Source organism: Thermobia domestica, chromosome 14, assembly GCF_964235325.1.
Source record: "Thermobia domestica chromosome 14, izTheDome1.hap1.1, whole genome shotgun sequence".
Taxonomy (NCBI): Eukaryota; Metazoa; Arthropoda; class Insecta; order Zygentoma; family Lepismatidae; genus Thermobia; species Thermobia domestica.
Window position 1 is genome coordinate 84828074 of NC_137467.1, and position 22271 is coordinate 84850344.

Genomic DNA, 22271 nt, shown 5'->3' on the forward strand with positions numbered 1-22271 from the left:
AACAAATATTTAATCAGAAATTAATATTTCTGGAGCAATATGCGTTTCGAAAATTCCATCATGTATCCTTATCTGTCCCTATATCTCCTATATGATCGAATACGTTTTGCACACCTTCTCTATCATACGAAAGAAATTCGAAAAATGTATGTTTTAATTTTAGGCTCAGTATTTCATAATAATTTTTATAGTGCATCTCGATGCAACCTATAACAGTCAGTGAATCTATTAATATTATTATACACCATTATAATATTTACTTATATTATGGTTTCCACAATTAGTCTATGAGTATGTCCACTGAAGTAACTTCCTTAGTTATCATCCTGATCAATTTGCACCACCTGTTTACGTATTTTTGCACAATTAACAATCAGTGAACAAATAATGCTCTCTTATCATCTTTGAAAGACTGTCTGCAATCAAAAAGTTATATTTTTCATCATTATTTTTAAATAATAAGATTTTGGAGAAACAATTGATATATTTGTTAATGGACGTCGTCAAATATCTATATCTTTCCGCAATTTATTCTACACATTGGAAATGATATCTCACAGTTAAACATATCGAATATATTCATAATGTATTCTATCTCATTACCAAGTTATATATGTGTATAAAAATCAATTTACGTCACTGCAACATCTGCTTACGTTATTCTTGTTGTAATTAGCCTCTGATCATATCAAATACTTTTTTTTTTTAATTCCCCACTGGAATTCTGAACATATATTTATCTATCGTTGCGCAGATAGTGTTTAGCGTATTGAATATACTCCCTCCACTCTGTTTATACGGTCTGTGTTTCTCACATTCTATTGCTATTGGGATACACAATAACTTAATTAAGAATAATAATAACAAAGGTAGAGTAATTAAAAACTAAAAATTAAAACAAAAATAGAAATTGTATCCAGAAAATTTAAAAATATAACAATAACGTAAATTGTGGAAATGCTCGTTTTGCATGTAAACGCAAACATTTATGTCAAATTATAACGCTTCTTCACGTTAATTCTACCTAAATAACCTGATATTTCACTATTTAAAAGTATATTAAAATCTGCCTTATGAGGTCATCTATATGCTTACGTTGAATCGGCCAAAGAAAAGTCATAACCCATTACAAAATCCTTGAATAACGATTTTAAGAAACAGAAATGGAAAATAACTATTTGATAACCTATTAAATAAAACAGTCTCGTAAAACCAAGTACCCAATCATTGCCAAAACTAAAATAATAGAACTCCTTTCAATTTGATTTCACAATAATGTTATTACAGGATTTACAGTGACTTAGTGGTAGGGTGTTTGTCTGTGTTTTTCATAGCTGTAAAGTCTGAAGTGAAAAGAATATAGTGTTTATGGATTTCCTTTGTCTATTCATCTTTATATATATTACTATATATTAAATCATCATTATTTTTCTACATATTAAGTTATTAATTTGACTTAACATCATCCTGTCGTAACCAAATGAGATGTTTGTGTGGCCTTACTATAATGAACATATTACCCTAGCATCTATTCAAGTGGACTGACAAGATAGTTTGAAAATGAAGAGTAACACACTAATCTTATAAGACCTCAAAACAAGAAAAAAGAAGGAAAGAAAAAAGAGAGAGGAGACAAGGGAAGAAAGTTAAACATTCCGAGTATAAGTCCACAAAATGTATAGTTAAATCTTAACCGCGTGAAAACACCTGAATACGAAAATGGAGCAGATTAAAAGAGGCATTGTCACTATTAGCCATTTTTCCGTAAAAGCAGGGGTTCCTATAGGCACTTTTTAGACCGTAGGTTGCACGCCCGAGAATATTAGAGGAGACAAAATTTTTTATTGAAAATGCTGCAAACAGAAGAGTGCTAAATTAGGTAAGAAACGGTAAATTTGGTTGCAGAATAGTGTGACTGGGACAAAAATTGTAAATTGGAGGGGAAATAATGGTAAATTTGGAGAAGTAGTAAATTTAAAAGGAGAATTGTAAATTTAGAGGAGAATGGAAAATTTAGAAAGAAAATGGTAAATTTAGAGGAAGAATGAAAAATTTAGAAGAGATTGGTAAATTTAGAAGAAAATGGTAAATTTAGAGGGAGAGTGGTAAATTTAGAGGGGGATAGTAAATTTAGAAGAGAATGTTAAATTTAAAAGAGAATGGTAAATTTAGAAGAGAATGTTAAATTTAGAAGAGAATGGTAAATTTAGATGGAGAATGGCAAACTTAGAAGAGAATGATAAATTTAGAAGAGAATGGTAAACTTAGAAGAGAATGATAAATTTAGAAGAGAATGGTAAATTTAGGGGAAGTTTGGTAAATTTAGAAAAGAATACTAAATTTAGAGGGAGAATGGCAAATTTAGAAGAGAATGGTAAATTTAGAGAAAAATGGTAAATTTAGAAGAGAATGATAAATTTAGAGGAAAAATGGTAAATTTAGAAGAGAATGATAAATTTAGCGGGAAAATGGTAAATTTGAAGGGAGAGTGAAAAATTTAGAGACAGAATTGAAAATTTAGAAGAAGATAGGTAAATTTAGAGGAGAATGGAAAATTTAGAGGAAGAATGTACGTACATTTAAGAAGAGAATGGTAAATTTAGGAAGAGAATGGTAAGTTTAGAGGAAGAATGGTACATTAAGAAGAGGAATGGTAAAGTTAAAGGATTGCGTCTAAATGCTTGGAGGAATAGGCATCCCTGCTTAAATAGCTAACTACGTGTAAATTGCATGCTTTTTAGTTATTGACTGTTCCCAAATAAATAGACAATTTTTAACTAGAAAAAATAATAATTAATGAAATAAACTATTTAGTCACATTTTAATTCTGGACGTAAGGAGAATGTCATGGAAGTGAATTCAACTTAACTTTTTCCAATTCTTTAAAAATAGAAGTGAAATCCCTTTCTCATGGCATTAGGTACTGTGTGTGTTTTTTTAAAAAAGATATTTACTGAACAATGTTCTATTAACGCAATTATGTATAAAATCATGAGTATTTAAGATGTTTTCTTTGTTTTCAATAACGAATTTTACCAGCTTTTGCCAAAATATTAAGTTAAATATACTAATTTTCAATATGTGTTGTGTAGTTTATAGCAGGTATCGTTGCATTATTTAACAATTTGAACAATGTTAGTATACAAACATCACCATAATATAAAATAGATACACACTGATAAGTTGCAATTAATAACTTAGTTTTAATACTTACCAGATGATCCTGTGATGTCCATAGCTTTGAGGTTTCTCGCTTTAATTATGGTAACGGTAAGCCTTCCAGCAGTCGGTAAATAACACAATGATAACATCAACTCTCCAAGATCAACTTTTTCCTGAAAAATAGTACAATTAATAAAAATTAGAATGATCTTAAATAGCTTTACCCGTAATTATTTCTACACTAATGAATTTTCCATAATGAGTAATAATCATTATATGCATCTAAATCCTAAATTCCTAATATATCATTTACATTTCTACTAGCCTTCGGCTACCTGGAGACTTCGACCCAAACTCTCATATTTGCTAGGCCCACGACCGTGCACCTCATGTTTCAGGCTTTGATCCCATACTTCATACGGGGGAGAAACATTTCTGACATTGTTTTTTGTGATAATTAAAACCCTTTTTCTCTTAGAATATGCACTTCAATCCAAGTGAAATGACAACATGCCCAAGTGCTAAGTGTGTTCAAAAGTTCATTTCAAATGGTGTACATACTTTCCCCTGAGGATGAGACAGACAACCTTGAAGTCATTTTTATGTACTGAAAAAAGAAAATAGAAATCCTTTCTTCTCTCGTTAACACGGAATTTCCGGAAATGCTATATAGCATGTTTATTTTTATTAATTTTTATTTTATTTAAAAACTCTCCATTGTTCCTTACCTTTATGCCTATTTGCGTCATACTCACAGTCGCTTCTATTCCTAAGTTTTTTAAAAAATCCCGTTAATAATACAGTAGAATGTCGATAATCCGAACGTCAAAAATCCGAACGCGGTCCTTAGAAGCTTTTTACATTTTGTCTTAGCGCTAGCGATAAACAAACAATAGGGTTGTTCGTCGGGGTGTTGTGTGAAATCAGTGTTTTTATAAAAGTTCATTCACACGTAATTGTTTGTCACACAAATTTTTATTTTTAATTTCCCTTAGGCCTATATAAGTCAACTTTCAAGTGTGAGTTACAAGAACAGTGTAATTTAGTGTACAAGCAGATTCTTCAGAAACATTAAATGTAAGTAGCCTTACGTAGGGTATTGTAATTACTGTATGTACTTTGTAACCACTGTATCGATAAAATAGCATATCGTACAGTATATTTAAATCTAAATTGTATTTTCTTGTCCATTTTCGAAATTCCGAACATTTTGAAAATCCAAAATACCTGTGGTCTCAATTAGTTCGGATTTTCGACTTCCTACTGTATTTCATCTCTCTTTTCCTTTATTTCCTCGGCAGTTGAGGTGGAACTTTTTCTTATTAGCCTGGTTGCTAATTATGTATACCAAACCGAATCTGTTATTATTATATATACATATATATATATACATACATATATATACATATATATATATATATATATATATATATATATATATATATATATATATATACATATATATATATACATATACATATATATATATACATATACATATATATATATACATATACATATACATATATATATATACATATACATATACATATATACATATACATATATATATATATATATACATATACATATATATATATATATATATACACTTGAGACCTTTGTTTAGTACGTTTATTTTTTTAACTTATAATTTTATTGTTCATTTATTACTACTTTTTTACATATAAAATAAATGTACATATAAGATTCAAATCTTTCTACAATATATGAGTTACAAGTTATTTAATTTAATAGTGTCTTTACATTCTTGGAATAGTCGATCTTCCTGTTCTCTCCGGTCTCTGGTCCCTGGCACAGTCTTCTGGAGAACATACTAATCATGGGGATAAAAGTGTGATAATTTCTTTTCTTTTGGATTTGTGTCATAGCAGTACACTATATTGCACTTTACACTAAATTCTCACTTTATAACACAAACTAGCACTCGCATTAATCTTAAACATTAAGTTCACTTTTTTCTTCCTTGTTAGTTTTTTTTTATTTTGAACCACTTTTTGTGTATCCATTTTCCCCTTGCATCTGGTATAGAGAAAGTACGTGACCAGCTACTCTTTGCGAATCCATCAGCAGTGACGGTCACATGACTTAGCTATACTTCTATTTCCTCTCCGTACACTTGTCTTCATGATATTTTTTGCCAGGGAGAACCACCTCACTGCCAATAGTAGACGTGTTCCTAAGCTGTGTGTAAGTTTGATTAATGCGGCAATTCTGAATTGTTTGGTGGATAAGAGAGTCTGATTTTAAAAAGAACACAGTAAATGGTTTATTAAAAACAGCTTTCGGTTCATTAAATATAAGAGAAAAGCTTGAAATTAAACGTTTATCAACCGTTATCAACCAAATGATTTCACATATTTAATAGTGAATGAAGTCTATTTTGCTTTCATCGTGTTATTTGGTAGTGGATTATGGGTAATAATATGTTGTTAGTATTTAAAACATTTTAGTGAAATAATAATAATAATAATAATAATAAAAAAAATAATAATAATAATAATGTTTGTAAATATAAAATGTTTGGCGCAGGTAGCATCCCTACAGAGATTAACATAACGAATTAGTCACACAGAAAGAAAAAAAAATATATACGCATATTAGAGAGAATAGTACAGTGTTTAAAATTTTGTAGAAGCCATGAGTTAGCACTGATAACTTACAACGAAAAACAAGAATCAGCTATCAGTGACAATAGCTTATATTTGTTATCTATTCTCTATAACCTTGACAACGTGTTATATGACTACTTAAAGAACACTAGTACAGTACTTCTGTTTTAAAATGAAGCCATATATTAAACAAAATTGACTGTCAAATTGTATGTGTTAGGTTTACATTCAAGAGTTGATCAAAGATAACAATGAGTCTTGTTTTTGTGCAGGTTGGTCAAATTACAGACATTACTTGCAAAAGTCAACTTATCATTATTTTGTGTTATATTGTAGTAAAGACAATAAATCTGTTGTTAAGATTCCTTTCTTTGAAGTTGTTCGTTTATGATCAACACTATCGTCCTAGTGAGGTTCTAAGAAAAAGTCCTGAATCTTTCAGTGTTGAGTGAAAAGATCATATCTCAAGCATGTGATGGCGCTCTGGTTATGAGTGGTAACCAAGAAAGTGTACAGACTCTGATGCAGAATTCTTTCCCGTATGCCAAGTACGTTCATTGTTACGTGGACCGACTGAATTTGGTTGTACAGTCTGCAGCAAAAATCCTGCAACATGGGCATGTAAGGTTATTGTGAAACGACGAAGTCTTTTGCTCCAAAATAAGTGTGCAGAGGAGGACAAAGAGGTTTCTCTTGGCGTGATTCGTGCCACTTAGACGTTGTGTTGATTCCCTGCTCTGTTAACCGTAGTTTTATAATAAACTTACATGCTCATGTTGCAGGTTTTTTGCTGCGGACAGTACAAAAGGCTTGTAAAAACATAAAATTTGTTAAATTTTTCTTTGCAAATACAAATGGATTCTCTTCATCGGCTAAGCGAAATGATTCGTTGCGATCCGTTTGCAATAAGAGGATTCCTATTATTTCTTCAACAAGATAAGATTTTTCGGTAAGTAGTGTTCATGTAACTAAATCATATTTATTGGAAACTCTTAAGAAGACTGACGAAGAAGAAGGTTGAGGTGGTATAACAATTAGGAAGTCTTTTGCTTTTAAGAAATACTTAACAACACAGACTTTTTTTTCATAAGCTTATGAAACATATTGACATTTTGTATAACTCAATTCAGATAGAGAGTACTAACGCAGACACAATATATATAATTCATTGCAACATACTGAGTTAGTTGTTTCTGAAACAAGAGTAAACATTGAAATGTATCATGTTTATGAAGACGAATGTTCTGCTCCCTTGGCTAAGAAGGAACTGTATCAGTAAATTAGCGGAAAATGATATATATATATATATATATATATATATATATATATATATATATATATATATATATATATATATATATGCTGCAAGGTGGTGGTGGTGGCTTGTGGGGAGGTTTAATACTTTACTACGAGTATGATACTAAAATGGACAGGGAGAGAGAGTAACAAACGTAATTACCACCTCTTCTTGTTCGAATCCATATATATTTCATGTATGTGTGTGGGGGAAGGGTGGTACAACGGTTCTAAACACAGCTCACAGTCGTGATGCCTTGATCGCTCTCTCTCTTTCTTTAGGAACATTTTTCCTTTTCCTTATTCTCTCTCTTTCTATCCAACTAGTTTCCCTTCCTCTTCTTTATAATTGGTAAAATTTCTTTCTTATTTGCAGCCAGAAGATTCCAAAGAAGAATGTGACATAGCGGTCAACGAAGTGAAAGGACTATTCAAACACTCTCATATATTCAGTACGTAGTTTCAAAATTATTGATCCAAAAACAACTTGCTTCGTTCAGAGACAATTTACGAGTCGACTTAGTCAATACTTTTGCATTGAGTAATGGTCCGATAAGTTGCCTGGGAACTTTTTTTTTTTCAAAAAATAGTGACATCTTTAAAGATATTACTTCAGTCTATATTCTGATCACCTTCTCCATGAAGCATTCCTTCGAAGAATCGTTTTCTGAAGTACACTAAACTCTACGAATTACCCTAAGTACTCTAGTTTCAAGTAAGAAGCAGAGCAAAGTTTCAGCACTGTAAAAAGAATCAAACTTTCCTTAGAAAATAGTATGGGTCAAAATAGGTTAAATTCACTGACTGTATGTTCAATTCATAAGGAGAAAATTGGTGAAATTCCGAAACTTAATAACAAAGTAATTGAAAATTTGCCAGGCGTGCTCATTTTTGTATAAGTGAGCTGCCATCCGAACTATTACATGTATATAATTTACCATTATGTAGTATGTTTCTAGTGTTTTTATAGTATGACATTGATGAGCAATCATTATTTTGAAAATTGTTCGCGGCAATCCCACTTCCGTTATCATCAAAATGGCTTTACAGTTTGCCCTACCAGTAAATGATCACGAGCCGCCACTGACGTTAGTTAAGTTCACACTAGAACTGCTGGTTGTATTCTACTCCGAAAAAAAAAAAAAAAGTTGTGAGACTTATAATCCATAGTCTTTGCCAGGGACAAAATCAAGTGAAAAAGGAAAGCAGTTCTTGTTCGAGCAATCCGTACTGTCAACTTTTCAAAAAGAAAGAAAAAAAAAACTGTTCACAAACAGAAACATCTGCTACCTGTTTTCAGAGATAGCGTCCTTGAACCTTATAGTTTATCGACTTTGTTTAAAGGCTTGTAGTTTCCATAGGCGACCGGAATCCTTTCCTCACGTTTACAAGGCGAGAGAAAAGAAAAGAACTCGGTTTAAAGGAAAGAAAGAAATATTTACTGCGCATCTTCTGACACTAAGCTCTACAGTAAATAGAGAAAAACCTTTCACGTGGCTTCCATCGTAAAGCAAAAACTCCCTTTGTTTCCCTGTTCTTCAAGACTTACAATTGTATCCAATGATTATTTTTTTTTAAAATCATTTTCAAGGGCAAACAAAATAACTTTATACCATTGAAATTAAACTTTGGTTGCTGTTTGTTTTATTATTTTCTTGTACCCAGTTTAAGTAAAACATTTGCTACTTTTTTTTATGTACGTAGTTACTACTAAACTTATTTAAGTGTTAAATTATGTTTGAAGAAAATAACCATGCACATTTTGGGCATTTTTGTTACCTAAATATTAATTGTTCCTGATAATAGGAATCCACTGGGTTTTCAAATTCCTTTGACAAAATCCCACAAAATTCAGAAAAAAAAAATGTAAAATCTGCATGTTTTGTAGAACTGGGAATACTTCAGTGTGTTCATGTGGAAAACTAGAACATTCTCAAATATTTCGAGTTCTACAAAACACATCGATCCTACAGTGTTTCTCGGTTTTCTGGGATTTTTTGTAAATAGACAAGAGCCATTTTGGAACCGGACGACTCATGTCATAGTCCACAAGGTAACATAAGAATGTAAACATCACTCAAAACTCTATTAAATATGGAAAAATGTGTTACTTTATTTTTCTTCTTTGAGTTAGTAACTATCCAATCTAGTTTCAAAATAATATAAATTCGTTAGCCTGTTCTGTAAGCCTGAACTATTGGTTGAAAGTTTTTTTAATATTTCATGTTACGTTAATGTTTAAATATTTACCTAAACGTTTCATTAAAGAGACAAATAACCAAATGGAGTCCAGAAAATCCCCTCAAGCTAAACAAGAAAATAATTTGAAATATTATTTAACTTCTTTGAAATCTAATTTCTAGTAAAAAGTAAATAGTTTTATATTTTTTTATCCCTCTATAGAATCTATGATTTATACGACTTTCCTTCTAACGAATATTTGGACATTCTCATAAAAAATAACTTATTGAAATAATTGTGCTTGTTTTATTAAAAGGTTATCCTGTGAATAGCATTGGCCACGAGACGAGTACAATCACAAGGTTTTCTCATCTTTCGTACATTTTTGTAGAAATCCCGTCTAGTCTCGTAACTGTTGTAGAAATCTCGTCTAGTCTTGTAAATGTTTGTAGACATCTCGTCTAGTGTCGTAATTTTGTAGAAATCTCGTCTACTCTCGCATTTCTTTTGTCGAAATCTCGTATAGTTTTGTAAAAGTCTCGTCTAGTCTAGTATCTTTTTTTGTAGAAATCTCGTTTAGTCTCGTAATCTTTTTGTAGAAATCTCGTCTAGGCTCGTAAAGTTTTGTTGAAATCTCGTAAATGTTTTAGAAATTTCGTCTAGTTCTCGTATTTTTTGTAGAAATCTCGTCTAGTCTCGTAAAGTTTTGTAGAAATCTCATCTAGTCTAGTAAATTTTCGTAGAAATCTAGTCTAGTATCGTAAATTTTTGTATAAATCTTGTCTAGTCTTGTAATGTTTTGTAGAAATGTTGTCCTGTCTCGTAAAGTTTTGTAGAAATCTCATCCTATCTCGTATAGTTTTGTAGGAATATCGTCCCGTCTTGTTTCTTGAAAGATTCTTTTTTGTCTCCTCTTGTACCGTAAACATATATATTTGGCTTTTGAAATAGTGAAAACAGTAGTCTTGGTAAATTTTATTTAGTAATAGGACATATAATTGTTATGTAAATTTAACTGCTGAAGAACAGCCATTAGAGAAATATTAATCAGCAAGGTTACTTAATGAATGTTCATACCCAAACAAATACAAAACTCGTTTGCAGTACGAAACTACTAATGAGTAATTTTGAAAAGATAAATATTTGACGTATATGTGAAATGCAAAGATACTGAATGATCATCTGATGTCTTACAGATCTAAATAATGTAACAGTGATAATAGATTTCAACTAGCCAAATATTAGACGAAAGCGTCCCACTATACATTTTAATTCATAAAAAAATGAGCCACCGTATATTTTTACAAGAAAATATCTTTATTAAAGATATTTCCTTAATGAAAAATAGCTGAATATAACTGAAAAATCCGAAATATAATGCAGAAATGAATTAAAAGCATAACTACAAAAATAAATGACGAATCATTCGGCACCTTCAGCGGGCAGCAAGAGTGGCAATTGTCTTCTCTGGATTCTTGAAAGTGTTTGATTCTTTGAAATACTTGTCAAAACATACTAGATTTTCTCCTCACTCATTACGTTATCCCAGTTATACTTCTTCGTTTCGCTCTACCAATGAAATATACTTAATAAATGTATATTAACTAAATATAAATATATATTAGATTTCCAAACTTTGTTATGCATAAATGTGGAGAATATCATACAAAATATCTGTTGGACTATTCATCCGTTGACAGTAAACAAGGCAAAAGAGAGTAAGATATCACCGAAAACAATATTTTGAAAAGGATTAAGCTCCCCCTAGAATTACATTCCATTTTCGTTCTTACCACTCTACAATATTAACGCTAAAAATGGTGAAAATCTGCCGCCTCTGCAATCTGCAGTGGAGGTCATAATGAACCTTTTTGAACTGAGAATATAATGTAACTACAGCTATTTTCCATTTGATATACATTTCTGTTATTTATTTAAAGCTGATGGAGTACTTTGTTGCTTTATATGCCGTATATGCATACGAACTTCAAGATTCCTTCTTTTGAACGATAGACATTTCATTCAAATTTGGTTACTGATTTTCAAGATGTAATACTTTAAACTTGAGTGAAGATTTTTAGCCACATCATGTATTTTTCAGAAAGGAAAATTTAAAATTGAGTGAAGATTTTAGACACATCATGTATTTTTCACAAAGGTTCGCGTATGTTTTATGTGTGTGTTATATTTACTATATTTTTACTGTTCATTTAAAGTACATTATTTATTAATGTTGCGTACCTAGTTTCTATTCCTCGTATAATATAAACTGCACACGAAGTAGTTTATATTGCGACTTGAATAAATGCGTCTGAGGCTGAAAGTTGCACAATTCCATGCGGGACCGTTAGATGAATGGAACTATTGATGAGTAAATTCAAAAGAAAGATATAATAAAATGTTCTTAACGCACGAAGGAAACTTATAATGGCTTACAGATATTTCTTTGAATTGCTGTCAGGCAAACTGGATTTGTTCGTCAACCAATTTCTGTACTTTTGTTTGGAAATCTGTTGGAAAATTCTACCATTCAGTTTGTCAAACCTTCTAGGAAAAAGGATTTTAGAGAGCTATATTTATAAACTGAATCGAAATCACTTCTAAAATAGTCTCTTGAAGATCAACTTGTGGACAACATTTTTTGTTTCTTAATAAAGTTGTGAATTCAGTCGCAAAATAACGTTTCATTTTAAAATATATCATGGTTGTAGGTAAATTATTTCAATCCAAAGAACGTTTGAAACTTGTAAAGAAATTGTGCTTCTCACTGATTGGACAAAGTCATACCTTCGTAAACGTGGTTTACAATTTAATTCTCTCTAGAATAACAGAATACTTCTAAGAAAAGAGTATGAACACAATAATTCTTTGTAGATAGAATAGTGAATATTTCAAGAACGATAAACCACATAAATAAAAACTGCTAGGGTGTATAACTAAGTAACTGAAAACTTCATTTTACTTCAACTATTTTGCATTTGTCACATATTTCTTTTGCTTATTTAAGGATAATACAGTATTTGAAATTTCTTTATATGCATATATATATATATATATATATATATATATATATATATATATATTTGGTCTAGGAATTAATTCGTGCGGTTGGTACGCACACATTGAAGCTGTAGTACAAACACAAAATACATAAATACCTTAAGAAAAATATTGTCCATCGCTAGCCACCACTTTCGCCCATCTGTCAGGCAATGTACGGATTCCGTGGCGAAAGAAGTCCTCATCCTTGGAAGCGATCCAGTCAGAGACCCATGTTTCGATATCTTCTGAAGAAGTAAACCGCTGTCCAATCAAATCGTTGTTCATGCAATCGAACAAGTAGTAGTCCGAAGGAGCAACGTCTGGTGAATACGGCGGGTGGGGTAAAACTTCCCATCCGACATTTTCTAAATAGGTTTTGACCGGTTTTGCGACATGTGGGCGAGCGTTATCATGTTGAACAATAAGTTTATCATGTCTGTTCTCCCATTCTGGTCGTGTTCTGGCCAGAGCTTGCTTCAAACGCATTAATTGCATTAATCGATAACGTTCTCCATTCATAGTTTCACCCGGTTGCAGCAGCTCATAGTACACCACACCTTTCATATCCCACCATATGCACAGCATAACCTTTGCACAGTGAATATCTCGTTTTGGTTGTGATGGACCTGGTTCACCTGGTTTCACCCAGGCCTTTTTTCGTTTAGGGTTCTCGTAATGGATCCACTTCTCATCACCCGTAATAATTCGATGCAGAAACCCCTTTCTGCTCTGTCGTTGAAGCAGCAATTCACAAATGGTTTTTCGTCTTTCAACGTCTCTGTCTTTCAATTGATGTGGAACCCAATGTGACATCTTTTGAATCATTCCCATGGCTTTCAAGCGTTTGGAGACTGTTGTTTGATCAACGCCTAATGCTGCTGCAAGTTGTTCCTGCGTTTGACACGAATCCTGCTCGAGCAATGCTGTCAATTCTTCGTCTTGAAATTTTTTTGGTTGTCCAGCTCGCTCTTGGTCTGCCAAGCCGAAATCACCACTTCTAAACCGTGCAAACCACTTCTGACACGTTCGCTCAGCTAGAGCATGGTCACCATACACTTCCACCAAAATACGATGACTTTTAGTCGCACTTTTCTGCATGTTAAAGTAATGCAGCAGGACACCCCGCAAAAACACTTTATCAGGCACAAATTGCGCCATGTTCACTTAACTACAAACTGGTGTTGTTAACGCTTTAATACACTGCTCTATACTACGAACGATACGCGATGACAGGGGTTTGCAACATATGTGTGGATACACGGAACTGTGGGACGCTCCGTTCGTTGCGCCATCTCTTGTCCACCCGCACGAATTAATTCCTAGACCAAATATATATATATATATATATATATATATATATATATATATATATATATATATATATATATATATATATATATATATATATATAACAAACTTCAACACTCCCGGTCTCGAACGGTAGGTATTTTATTCAGATTAGGTTAGCGTCAAGCTATAACATTTTAAAAATCGAACGAAGAATTTAAAGACATCCAGCATCTTTTGTAAAGGTTGGAATATGTTTAATGTGAGTATTGTGTTTACCTTTTTTCTTTCTTTTTTTTTTTGCCGCTAGAGGCATAACTGACCTAACAACTACCGACTAGAGTACCAATTTCAAAATATTTTTCTTTCAATTTTCACGTCTCAGATCAGTAGATTATTGCGTGAAAAATTGTTGTACGTTACTTATTAATCCGCCCTTATAAGCTTCTAATATAACTAATTTAGTTATAGTTTTGTTTGCAACTATTTTACAGAAAATAACAAGTGAAAATAAATATATGTGAATTATGTTCTTCTTTTCAATTATTTTCCGAACATAAATAAGAAAATAAACATCACATGTATGAAAATTCAGTTTCTTGTTATTTTTTACACACACAGTTAAATGACATAACTAATTGCAGCAAGATCTTCCTAGCACAATGTGAATCAAAGGCTATCATATAATATGTAAAGAAATCAGTTTTTCAACCAGAAGGCGTCAGTTACCTTCCTTTCAACTTTGTTTTTTCGCATCATGTTTCCTAACGAATAACATCTAGTTTTACCTTAAGTATTTGTGTTATACAGTGCCACCCTCGCATTTTTGGGACAAACAGGAAGTGCAAAACTTGATGACTTCTCTTCCTTGTTACTAGATTCTTAAGCACGAATAATCTCATTTCCTTCTTTAACGAGTTTCAAAACATTAATATGTATGGAAGAAGTTAATAAAATTTCTTGCTAACCTTTAAAACGCTTGATTTTATTTTTCATCTTTGTAGACAATATTTTGAAAGTTTCTGTACAAATGCCATATAAGCTTTCCATAGAAGTTTATGAAGAGCATCTGGTGTATGTTGTAAGAATTTTAGAAGAAAAAAACTATTGTGAAATAACTGAAAACGTTTCTTCTTTAAAGATTTTTTTTAAAAAAAAAGAACTAAAAATGTCAATACCATTATCAGAATAAGATGTGACAGATTTTTCATTTCCTATTATTGTGGACAAGGAGCAACTTGATGATAATTCGTTAACGTACAAGTTTTCAATAGTTATTGGTGAATTTTTAGACCATAGTTCGGTTTCTTGTAATTCCAATAACTTCAATTTAACTCATAATGGTAATAACCTTCTTAAAACTCTAACACATGCAAATTTTAATCCACCCCGTATCCATGGCTACCGCGGGCACCTTTGACACTCGGGGTCTCAAGTTCGATTTCCGGGAGCAAGTCTTGATATTACGATTATTTGAATACCACCTTAAACTGTAGGTTCATGTCTCATATAGCCTCGGTGTTGAAGAGGATTGCTAAATATTAAAACACGAAAAGAATCGGACTATAAATGGTTCAACATACAAGAAAATCAAGTTCGTTTTTTGCTCCTTTTGGACATCCCATCTTTAAGATCTCTTCCTGAAACTAACTTCAGAGTTTAGAAGATTAATGTCCATATATTGTAAGTAAGTCCTCTAATGTACGAGTAAAAAAGTATTAACTTTTCTATGTACTTAAGCGTTTCTCACAAACTGTATGTCTCTTTTCTTTTCACACTTATGGTAATTGCGCTTTCATTTCCTTGCACTCTGAACGCCCCAAATATTGCTTCATACTTGCACCACAAGATTTCATATCTGTAGGGGAAAGACCGAACAACGTAAGTGAGTTTTCTGATTGAGAAATAAACTTATTTATTCACTGATTCCAGCAAATCTTTATAGGCCCTATTATAAATACTTGATACATTTGAATAATGTTTAACAGATTAACTATTTCTTCGTTAATTATCATTTATTATGTTTGATTCGATTCGTCCATTAGCCATTTCTGGACAGGATGTTGACATGTGATGAAAAGTGAGTGCTGGATGAAGTTTCATAGCGCCGTCATGATTGGTTAGCATCCCACGAGTCGGTTCTAAAACAGTCAAAACCAGCACCGCACCAGAAGAAGGTCCTCCTGTGTGTTTGGTGGACTGCTCGCTGCATTATGCATCAGGAACTGCTACCAGCTGGTCAGAGCATCAATGCAACAGTTGAACCGTGTTTTAAAAAACTAAGATTTCTGGGACCAGCACTTCTGAATCACAAAGCGGTCCTTCTGTTACAGGACAACGCTAAGCCCAACGTTGGTAGAATGACTTGGGAGACCATTCTACGCCTTGGATGGGAAACACTATTGCATTCACCATACTTCCCGGACATTAATTGTCCGATTATAACCAGTTCCATTCCTTGGACTATCACGTTAGAAGACGCCAGTTCGAATCCTTAGTAGAGGTACAAAATGCACTTGATACCTTCTTCGCTTCAATGCCCACGAATTTCTACCTCGATGGAATTCATGACCTTCCAGAACGTTGGCAGAAGATCGTCGATGCTGATTGGTACTATTTATGATCTTCCAGGTACGTCTTAGGTGGCATATCGATGTTCGTAGATGGTGAGTGAAAAAGCGACAGAACTATCTTGTTTACCTTAATATAAATTAATAGAGTGCTGAAAATGTATCTCTTAGTTACAAAATTCCTTATACCTCTATTACTGGCACGATCATTTTACTGTTATGTCACTCGGTATTTGTCCGTAAATTTGGTTCTTCCTTTTAAGTATCTCAATTTTAACACCCAACTTTTAAATCATAGCAGACTATTCTACTTTTAAAAAATCTGTTTTCTTAAAGTGATCTCACAGCTTTAGCACCAATGCCATATTCTTTGACAGTACGTTTCTGACGTTTGGCAAAAGTTGTCCATCAGAAAACTTGTTTTGGCTTTCGCATTACGATACAATATAAATAAAGGAAGTCAAATCCGAAATCGCGTACATCAAAGGTACACAAGCTAGCCACTAGACCAGCAGGAAAAGCATACTTTTTGTCACATGGGCAACACTTACCGGAAATATTGAAACGTCACAAATTAATTACTACCACTTTAGGATGTTACTTGTGTGTCAATTCATCACCAAGCACATTGCCTTCAGAGCACATCTGAAATACCTCGTTACTGGCTGTATGTGCATTGTTTTTTTTTATTTTTTGTATGAACAAAGCTTTGCGAAATACATTTCGCATTTATGGTAAGTAACTAATAACATTCTATGTTTTCTGTATTCGGTCACAATAATATTGTTGTAAACCTGTGAATCATCTGACAGCAGTCACACAGATAGCAGTACTTCCACCTGTTTTCTTTATCTGTTATTCTTGTGTCTTAGCACGTATGAACAGGAGATGGCATAGCTTTCGCCCATGTAACTGTTGCCAGATGATTCACAAGTTTACAACAATATTATTGTGACCGATTACAGAAAACATAGAGATTTAACCCAATATTTTTATTGGCTTAAATGCCAAATATATTTCGCAAAACTTTGCTCGTACCAAACCATAAATACCAATGCAAATTCTCTCAGGTAGAAACGAGTTATTTCTGATATGCTCGAAAGGCGATGTGCTTGGTGCTGAATTAACAAACAAGTAACACGCTAAAGTGGTAGTCATTTTGTGTTGTTTCAACACCTCATTTTTTGCTGTGTATAGGCGTTGTTTCAGGTTGGATAAGGTTGGTTTCAGGTTATGTTAAAAGTATAGGTATCATACAGTATCAATATTTATGTTTAGAAAAAACTAGTTTTTCTCCATAATCTCAAAAATTACGCATCAGAATTTATACTCGTCCACATCGTTTAATTTAGCTCAATAATATGTATCGATTGGTATTTGTCTCCCACTTGGACACTTCAAGTATTACATTTATAAAATTGTAAAATAATCAGAGTTATTTATTTTATTTGTCTGAAATTTTGCTTTATGCAATAATAATTCTTTTTCATTATTTTGTCTTTTCAAGGTACTTTAGCAGAACGCCATTCCTTAATGATTAACTAGAACACTCTAACAAGCAGGAAAAAAGTAGAATCTGAACAACAATAATTAAGAACTCAAAATTGAAGTTACGTAACTACCTATAGAAAATAAGTTATTTATAAACCCTAATTTGTTTCTTATTAGCCAAAATATATTTATATATATATATATATATATATATATATATATATATATATATATATATATATATATATATATATATATATATAACTACAGTGTTAATTACGAATACAATAACCTTACATTTTCGATTTGAAAAAAAAATAACTATTCTATTTACAACATATATTTATTTAAAATGATTAAGATGAAAATATAGAGGTAAATGTGCTATTATGAGCTACCATTTTTTAAATATATATTTTAAAAATTGTGTTTTAAGATTCTTGATCAAATTTTAATGAGAACATTGACTACAATATTTCATAAGACTACAAACATTTTGACCAACTTTAAGGCTATGAAAAAAGTTAAAATTAAGGCAAATAGAAAAAAATTGTGCTGGTAATATGAGCTTCTACTAAAAAGAAATAAAATACTTGGTTAAGAAAAGTGTATATGAAAAATGTATTCATAAAATCAACATTTTGTTCATTACAAAACCTGAAACTAAAGATGTTATGAAGTGAAAAAAGATCCAAAATCATTCTTTCGTCCCAAGATCATACGAAATGTCATTATAAATTCAATAGAGAAAGCAATTAAAAATAAATTGGGAGGCTCACAAAGAAATCATTTGAAGGACATTGCGAAATTTCCTGTGTAATATATATTTGCAAAAGATACAAATATAAACATTATTCTGGCTTCTAGCGCAGTCGTTTAGTACACATATTTCCAATATACCTCATGGCATGTACCTCAAAGTTTTTCTCGGTTATCTGCCCAATAGAGTCTCTCGCAATAGGCAAACTGTTCCATCGCTAGGATTTTTATTCCATTTTGTGTTCGTGAAACAAATTCGCAGAAAAGATATCTCATTTACATGAGTCGTTATCTGAATCGTCAAGAAGTGTCGTTCTTACTGCACTGTTAAAAGTAATTTCTGAAATATGAGAAATTGTTTCTTATCTGTGCACCGAGACAATATTTTCTTAGCAATGAGATTCGGCAATTCTCATTCATAAGGAAAGTATCAGTACATTTTTCTCGTTTCACTTCATACAATCTCATCTAAAACTCTTGTTTCTAAGAAAAGATATTTTCGGTGCACAGATAAAAAACAATTTCTCAGATTTAAGAATGTATTTTTAACAATGTGCCTATTTTCTTTTAGTTTGTCTTCTTTTAGTAGAGTATTGATCAACTTTTAAAAAAATCAGTGTAGCCTGGTTTCTTTGGTTTCTCTTCAGTAGTGAAAGTATTGGAGTCTCATATACTAAACATTTCTGGGGGCTTAAGTTATAAGCTTTACCATGTTGGAATTGGGATACTCACAATCAATCATTATGAGTTTGCAAAGTTACTATAGTAGTTACACGAAAATACTTTTTGTGAACATGCTCTATCAATTGCAATAATATACTAGCATTAATTCAAATGATTAAGCACTGTACTTAAAAGTTTTTCAGATTGAGAAAATAAAATTTGAAAAAAGAACATTCACTCGTAAACTACAATCGCCAAAGTGAGCAAGAACGCTGTATTGGGAAAATAGTTCAAATTGTCACTGAAAGATTAAGAACGCTATATGAAAAAAGTGGTCATGATACATGAAGAACTCGTGATACTACCTTTACCTTTATATAAAAAAGTGGTAGAGCGGTGGCTCAGTGGTAGAGCGTTCACCTCCGGTGCTTGAGGTTCCTTGTTCGATTCCAGCTTGCACCGTGTGGACTTTGTGATGGACAAACACTGTGCTCGTGGTTTTCTCGGGGTTGTCCCGTTTCCTTCCACTTTCTTCATTCCACCATTTCATTCATTTCTCATCATCACCGTATCCTTTAGTGTAACCGGCATAATCGTGGGACGTAAAACTGAAAGATTTCATTTCATTTCCACGTAGGTACTGAAGCATTTTTGTCTATATAAATACCAAGGGACCCTCCAGCACATTGTATAGTATCATGAACAACTCGTGAACTCACCAAAGATTCTTCATGCATATTTTCCACCAGCATGTCATTGTTAACTGAGAAATCCTTCTCAATGGAAGTATTTCCATGGAAAAGGACAAGTAAATTATAATTATGTCCCACAAATCAAAGAATTCACAATTATCAAGTAGAATGCAATAAAAGACATTTAATATATCTGTGTATACATTAAATTATTCGAATTCCTTCTTCTCTTTTATTGCTGAAACACCTAATTTGGAAAATTGATGTTTTACTTTTTCAGCTTTGGCAGCTACAACGACCTAGGTATATTCTTGTTATGGAGTTACTCAAGAACATTATACATCTTCCCTTCGCTTAGACTTTGGTTAGTACAAATTTTCCTTAGAATAAGACATGACACATTTCACACGATTTTGTGTTTTAGTGGGCATTTTTCAATAATTTCTGAAGTTTTCTTTTTAAAATAATGTCATCAGTATACAAAATTCCCTGACATTTCCAGTTTTTCCAGGATTTCCTTGACACAAATCAATTTCCCTGACATTTCCAGGTTTTTAAGGTTTTCCAGGTCGCTGGCAAGCCTGTATGTAGGACTAACAATTTTCCTTCGTTGCTATTCTTTGAAAAAAAAAAAGTGTCTTCATCTCAAATATGTTAGCCCTACCAACCTAAGCCAATGTGTAAATGTAAAATCAAATTATATCCACAATAATTATCTTTATATCAAAAGTTCAAGTAATATTTTTACTACTATCATCCAACTCAAATTTTTGCTTCAGGATACTTCACTTAACAGTATTTATCCTTTTATATTATTAAGCTGTTTTCGCATTTTACACAGTCAAAAAGTAAAGATATATTACAACGATGTGTTAACTTCAACCAAGGAAAGATGGAAAGGGAAGGATAGTGCTGATGATCGTTCAAACTGGTCTTAGTGGCTTCAGCGGGAAAGGTCACTATTTGATAATTAAGATCCAAGAAACCATAGTCATGTGAAACCTGTTCTCAGCTTAAATGAAATGGAATCATCTAATGTATATAGAGAGGTTGTTCTGCCGGTGTGGTCGAACTTCTAGACGATTTTCAAGTTTCTTTTATCATTATTTTTAAAAATGCAGGTAAAATGGTGTTTAATTACTTCTGGAAGAGTCATTAGACTTAACTATCAAGTTATACAATTTTTGGGTTTCGGAAACCAAAAAGATTAAACACTGTAAGGTCAATTAAAACTTTGTTTTATTGAATTTTCAATTCAATTTTTCTACAACTTTCACTTTTGACATTTCTAAAAAAAGAATTCGTGTCTATAACGTATCAACACCATTCATTATGTACGTTTTGGACTCAGGCTGGGTAACAGGAGTCCATATTCCAAGATTACATTTCGTTCTAATATATATGACACAATGAAGTTCTAGCATTGTTTCCATTCTACAGAAAGAAAACCAATTGAAGAGGTAAGAGAAAAGTAATGGGTTTCGTTTCATATTGTTAAGCTACAGTAGATAAATGGGAATCCAATATTGAAAGTGAAATCATATATGGTTTCAGTAGAAGGGACACCTCTTGTTGAAATACTTCTCAAAAACATTTTCCTTATCTCTTACCGTTTCTGTTGTATGAAAGTCAATATCGGTACCGGAGGTGGTAATAGGCTTCTGCTGATTCTAGTTTTAATATGATAATCGAGTGAACCAATTCTTGGGATACTGAATTGATATCAAAAGAACCGATAACCGATTTTGTGACATGATGTTCAATATTGAAACCGAAAAAGATAAATTGCTACTAGTTATGGTTTGAACGAAGGAACGAGATCAGAGAACTAATTTTTGATAACTCTTACTGGTAGTACTTTATAAAAATTAATATTGAAACTGCAAGTGGAAGTAGACTTCTACCACTTCCGGTTTTAGCAGTGACAAGAGCGCAAATGATATCTATTCTTTTAGATTTATAGTTATCTCCCCATATAGTACCAGTTGTACTCTATAGTGATCAGAGGGGGGGGGGGGCTCAGTGGCAGAGCGCTTACCTCTTTTGTATGAGGTCCCTGTTTTTTTCCTGGGCAAGTAAGCTTGTAGTGAACAACACCGTGTCCGTGGATTTTCTCGCGGTACAACCGTTTCCTCCCACTTTCTTATTCATCAATTCCTCCATCATCAATTACCTTAATCATCGTCTCCCTCACCCTAAAAGGCATAATCGTGGGACTTTACATTGAAATATTTCATTTTATTTTCCAATAGTGATCAATGTTAAATACCTAGCTACTACTTTCGTTTTGAATATATGCTAATGGGAGAAGATGGAACATAGTCTTGGAATATTGAATCTTGTCAAAATCACATTTTGAACATCTCTTACCGCTTTTGCTTTTATAGACGTCGATAGACAGACGAATGAATAGATATAGAGGTTTTATAACACTTCTGATGTTAATTTTACGAGTTTGCCAAGAGTGCGTTTTAAAGTTATGTAAGGATTTCATT

The 22271-nt window shown here is 32.4% G+C and overlaps 2 protein-coding genes across 3 annotated transcripts in view; one reads left to right on the forward strand and one right to left on the reverse strand.

Moving 5' to 3' along the window:
• Positions 1 to 8663, forward strand: part of LOC145670244 (uncharacterized) — a 206995-nt gene extending 198332 nt beyond the window's left edge. For both annotated transcript variants that reach the window (XR_014128245.1, XM_081738653.1), the window contains exon 2: positions 7468 to 8663. Coding sequence is in view for 1 of the 2 variants with exons in the window: in XM_081738653.1 (XP_081594779.1) it covers positions 7468 to 7498 (31 nt within the window). In the remaining variant the exon portion in view is untranslated. The remainder of the gene's footprint in view (positions 1 to 7467) is intronic.
• Positions 1 to 22271, reverse strand: part of LOC145670243 (synaptotagmin-10-like) — a 354389-nt gene that overhangs the window by 100521 nt on the left and 231597 nt on the right. Inside the window, exon 7 of the mRNA XM_081738645.1 lies at positions 3215 to 3335. Coding sequence (XP_081594771.1) covers positions 3215 to 3335 — 121 coding nt within the window. The remainder of the gene's footprint in view (positions 1 to 3214; positions 3336 to 22271) is intronic.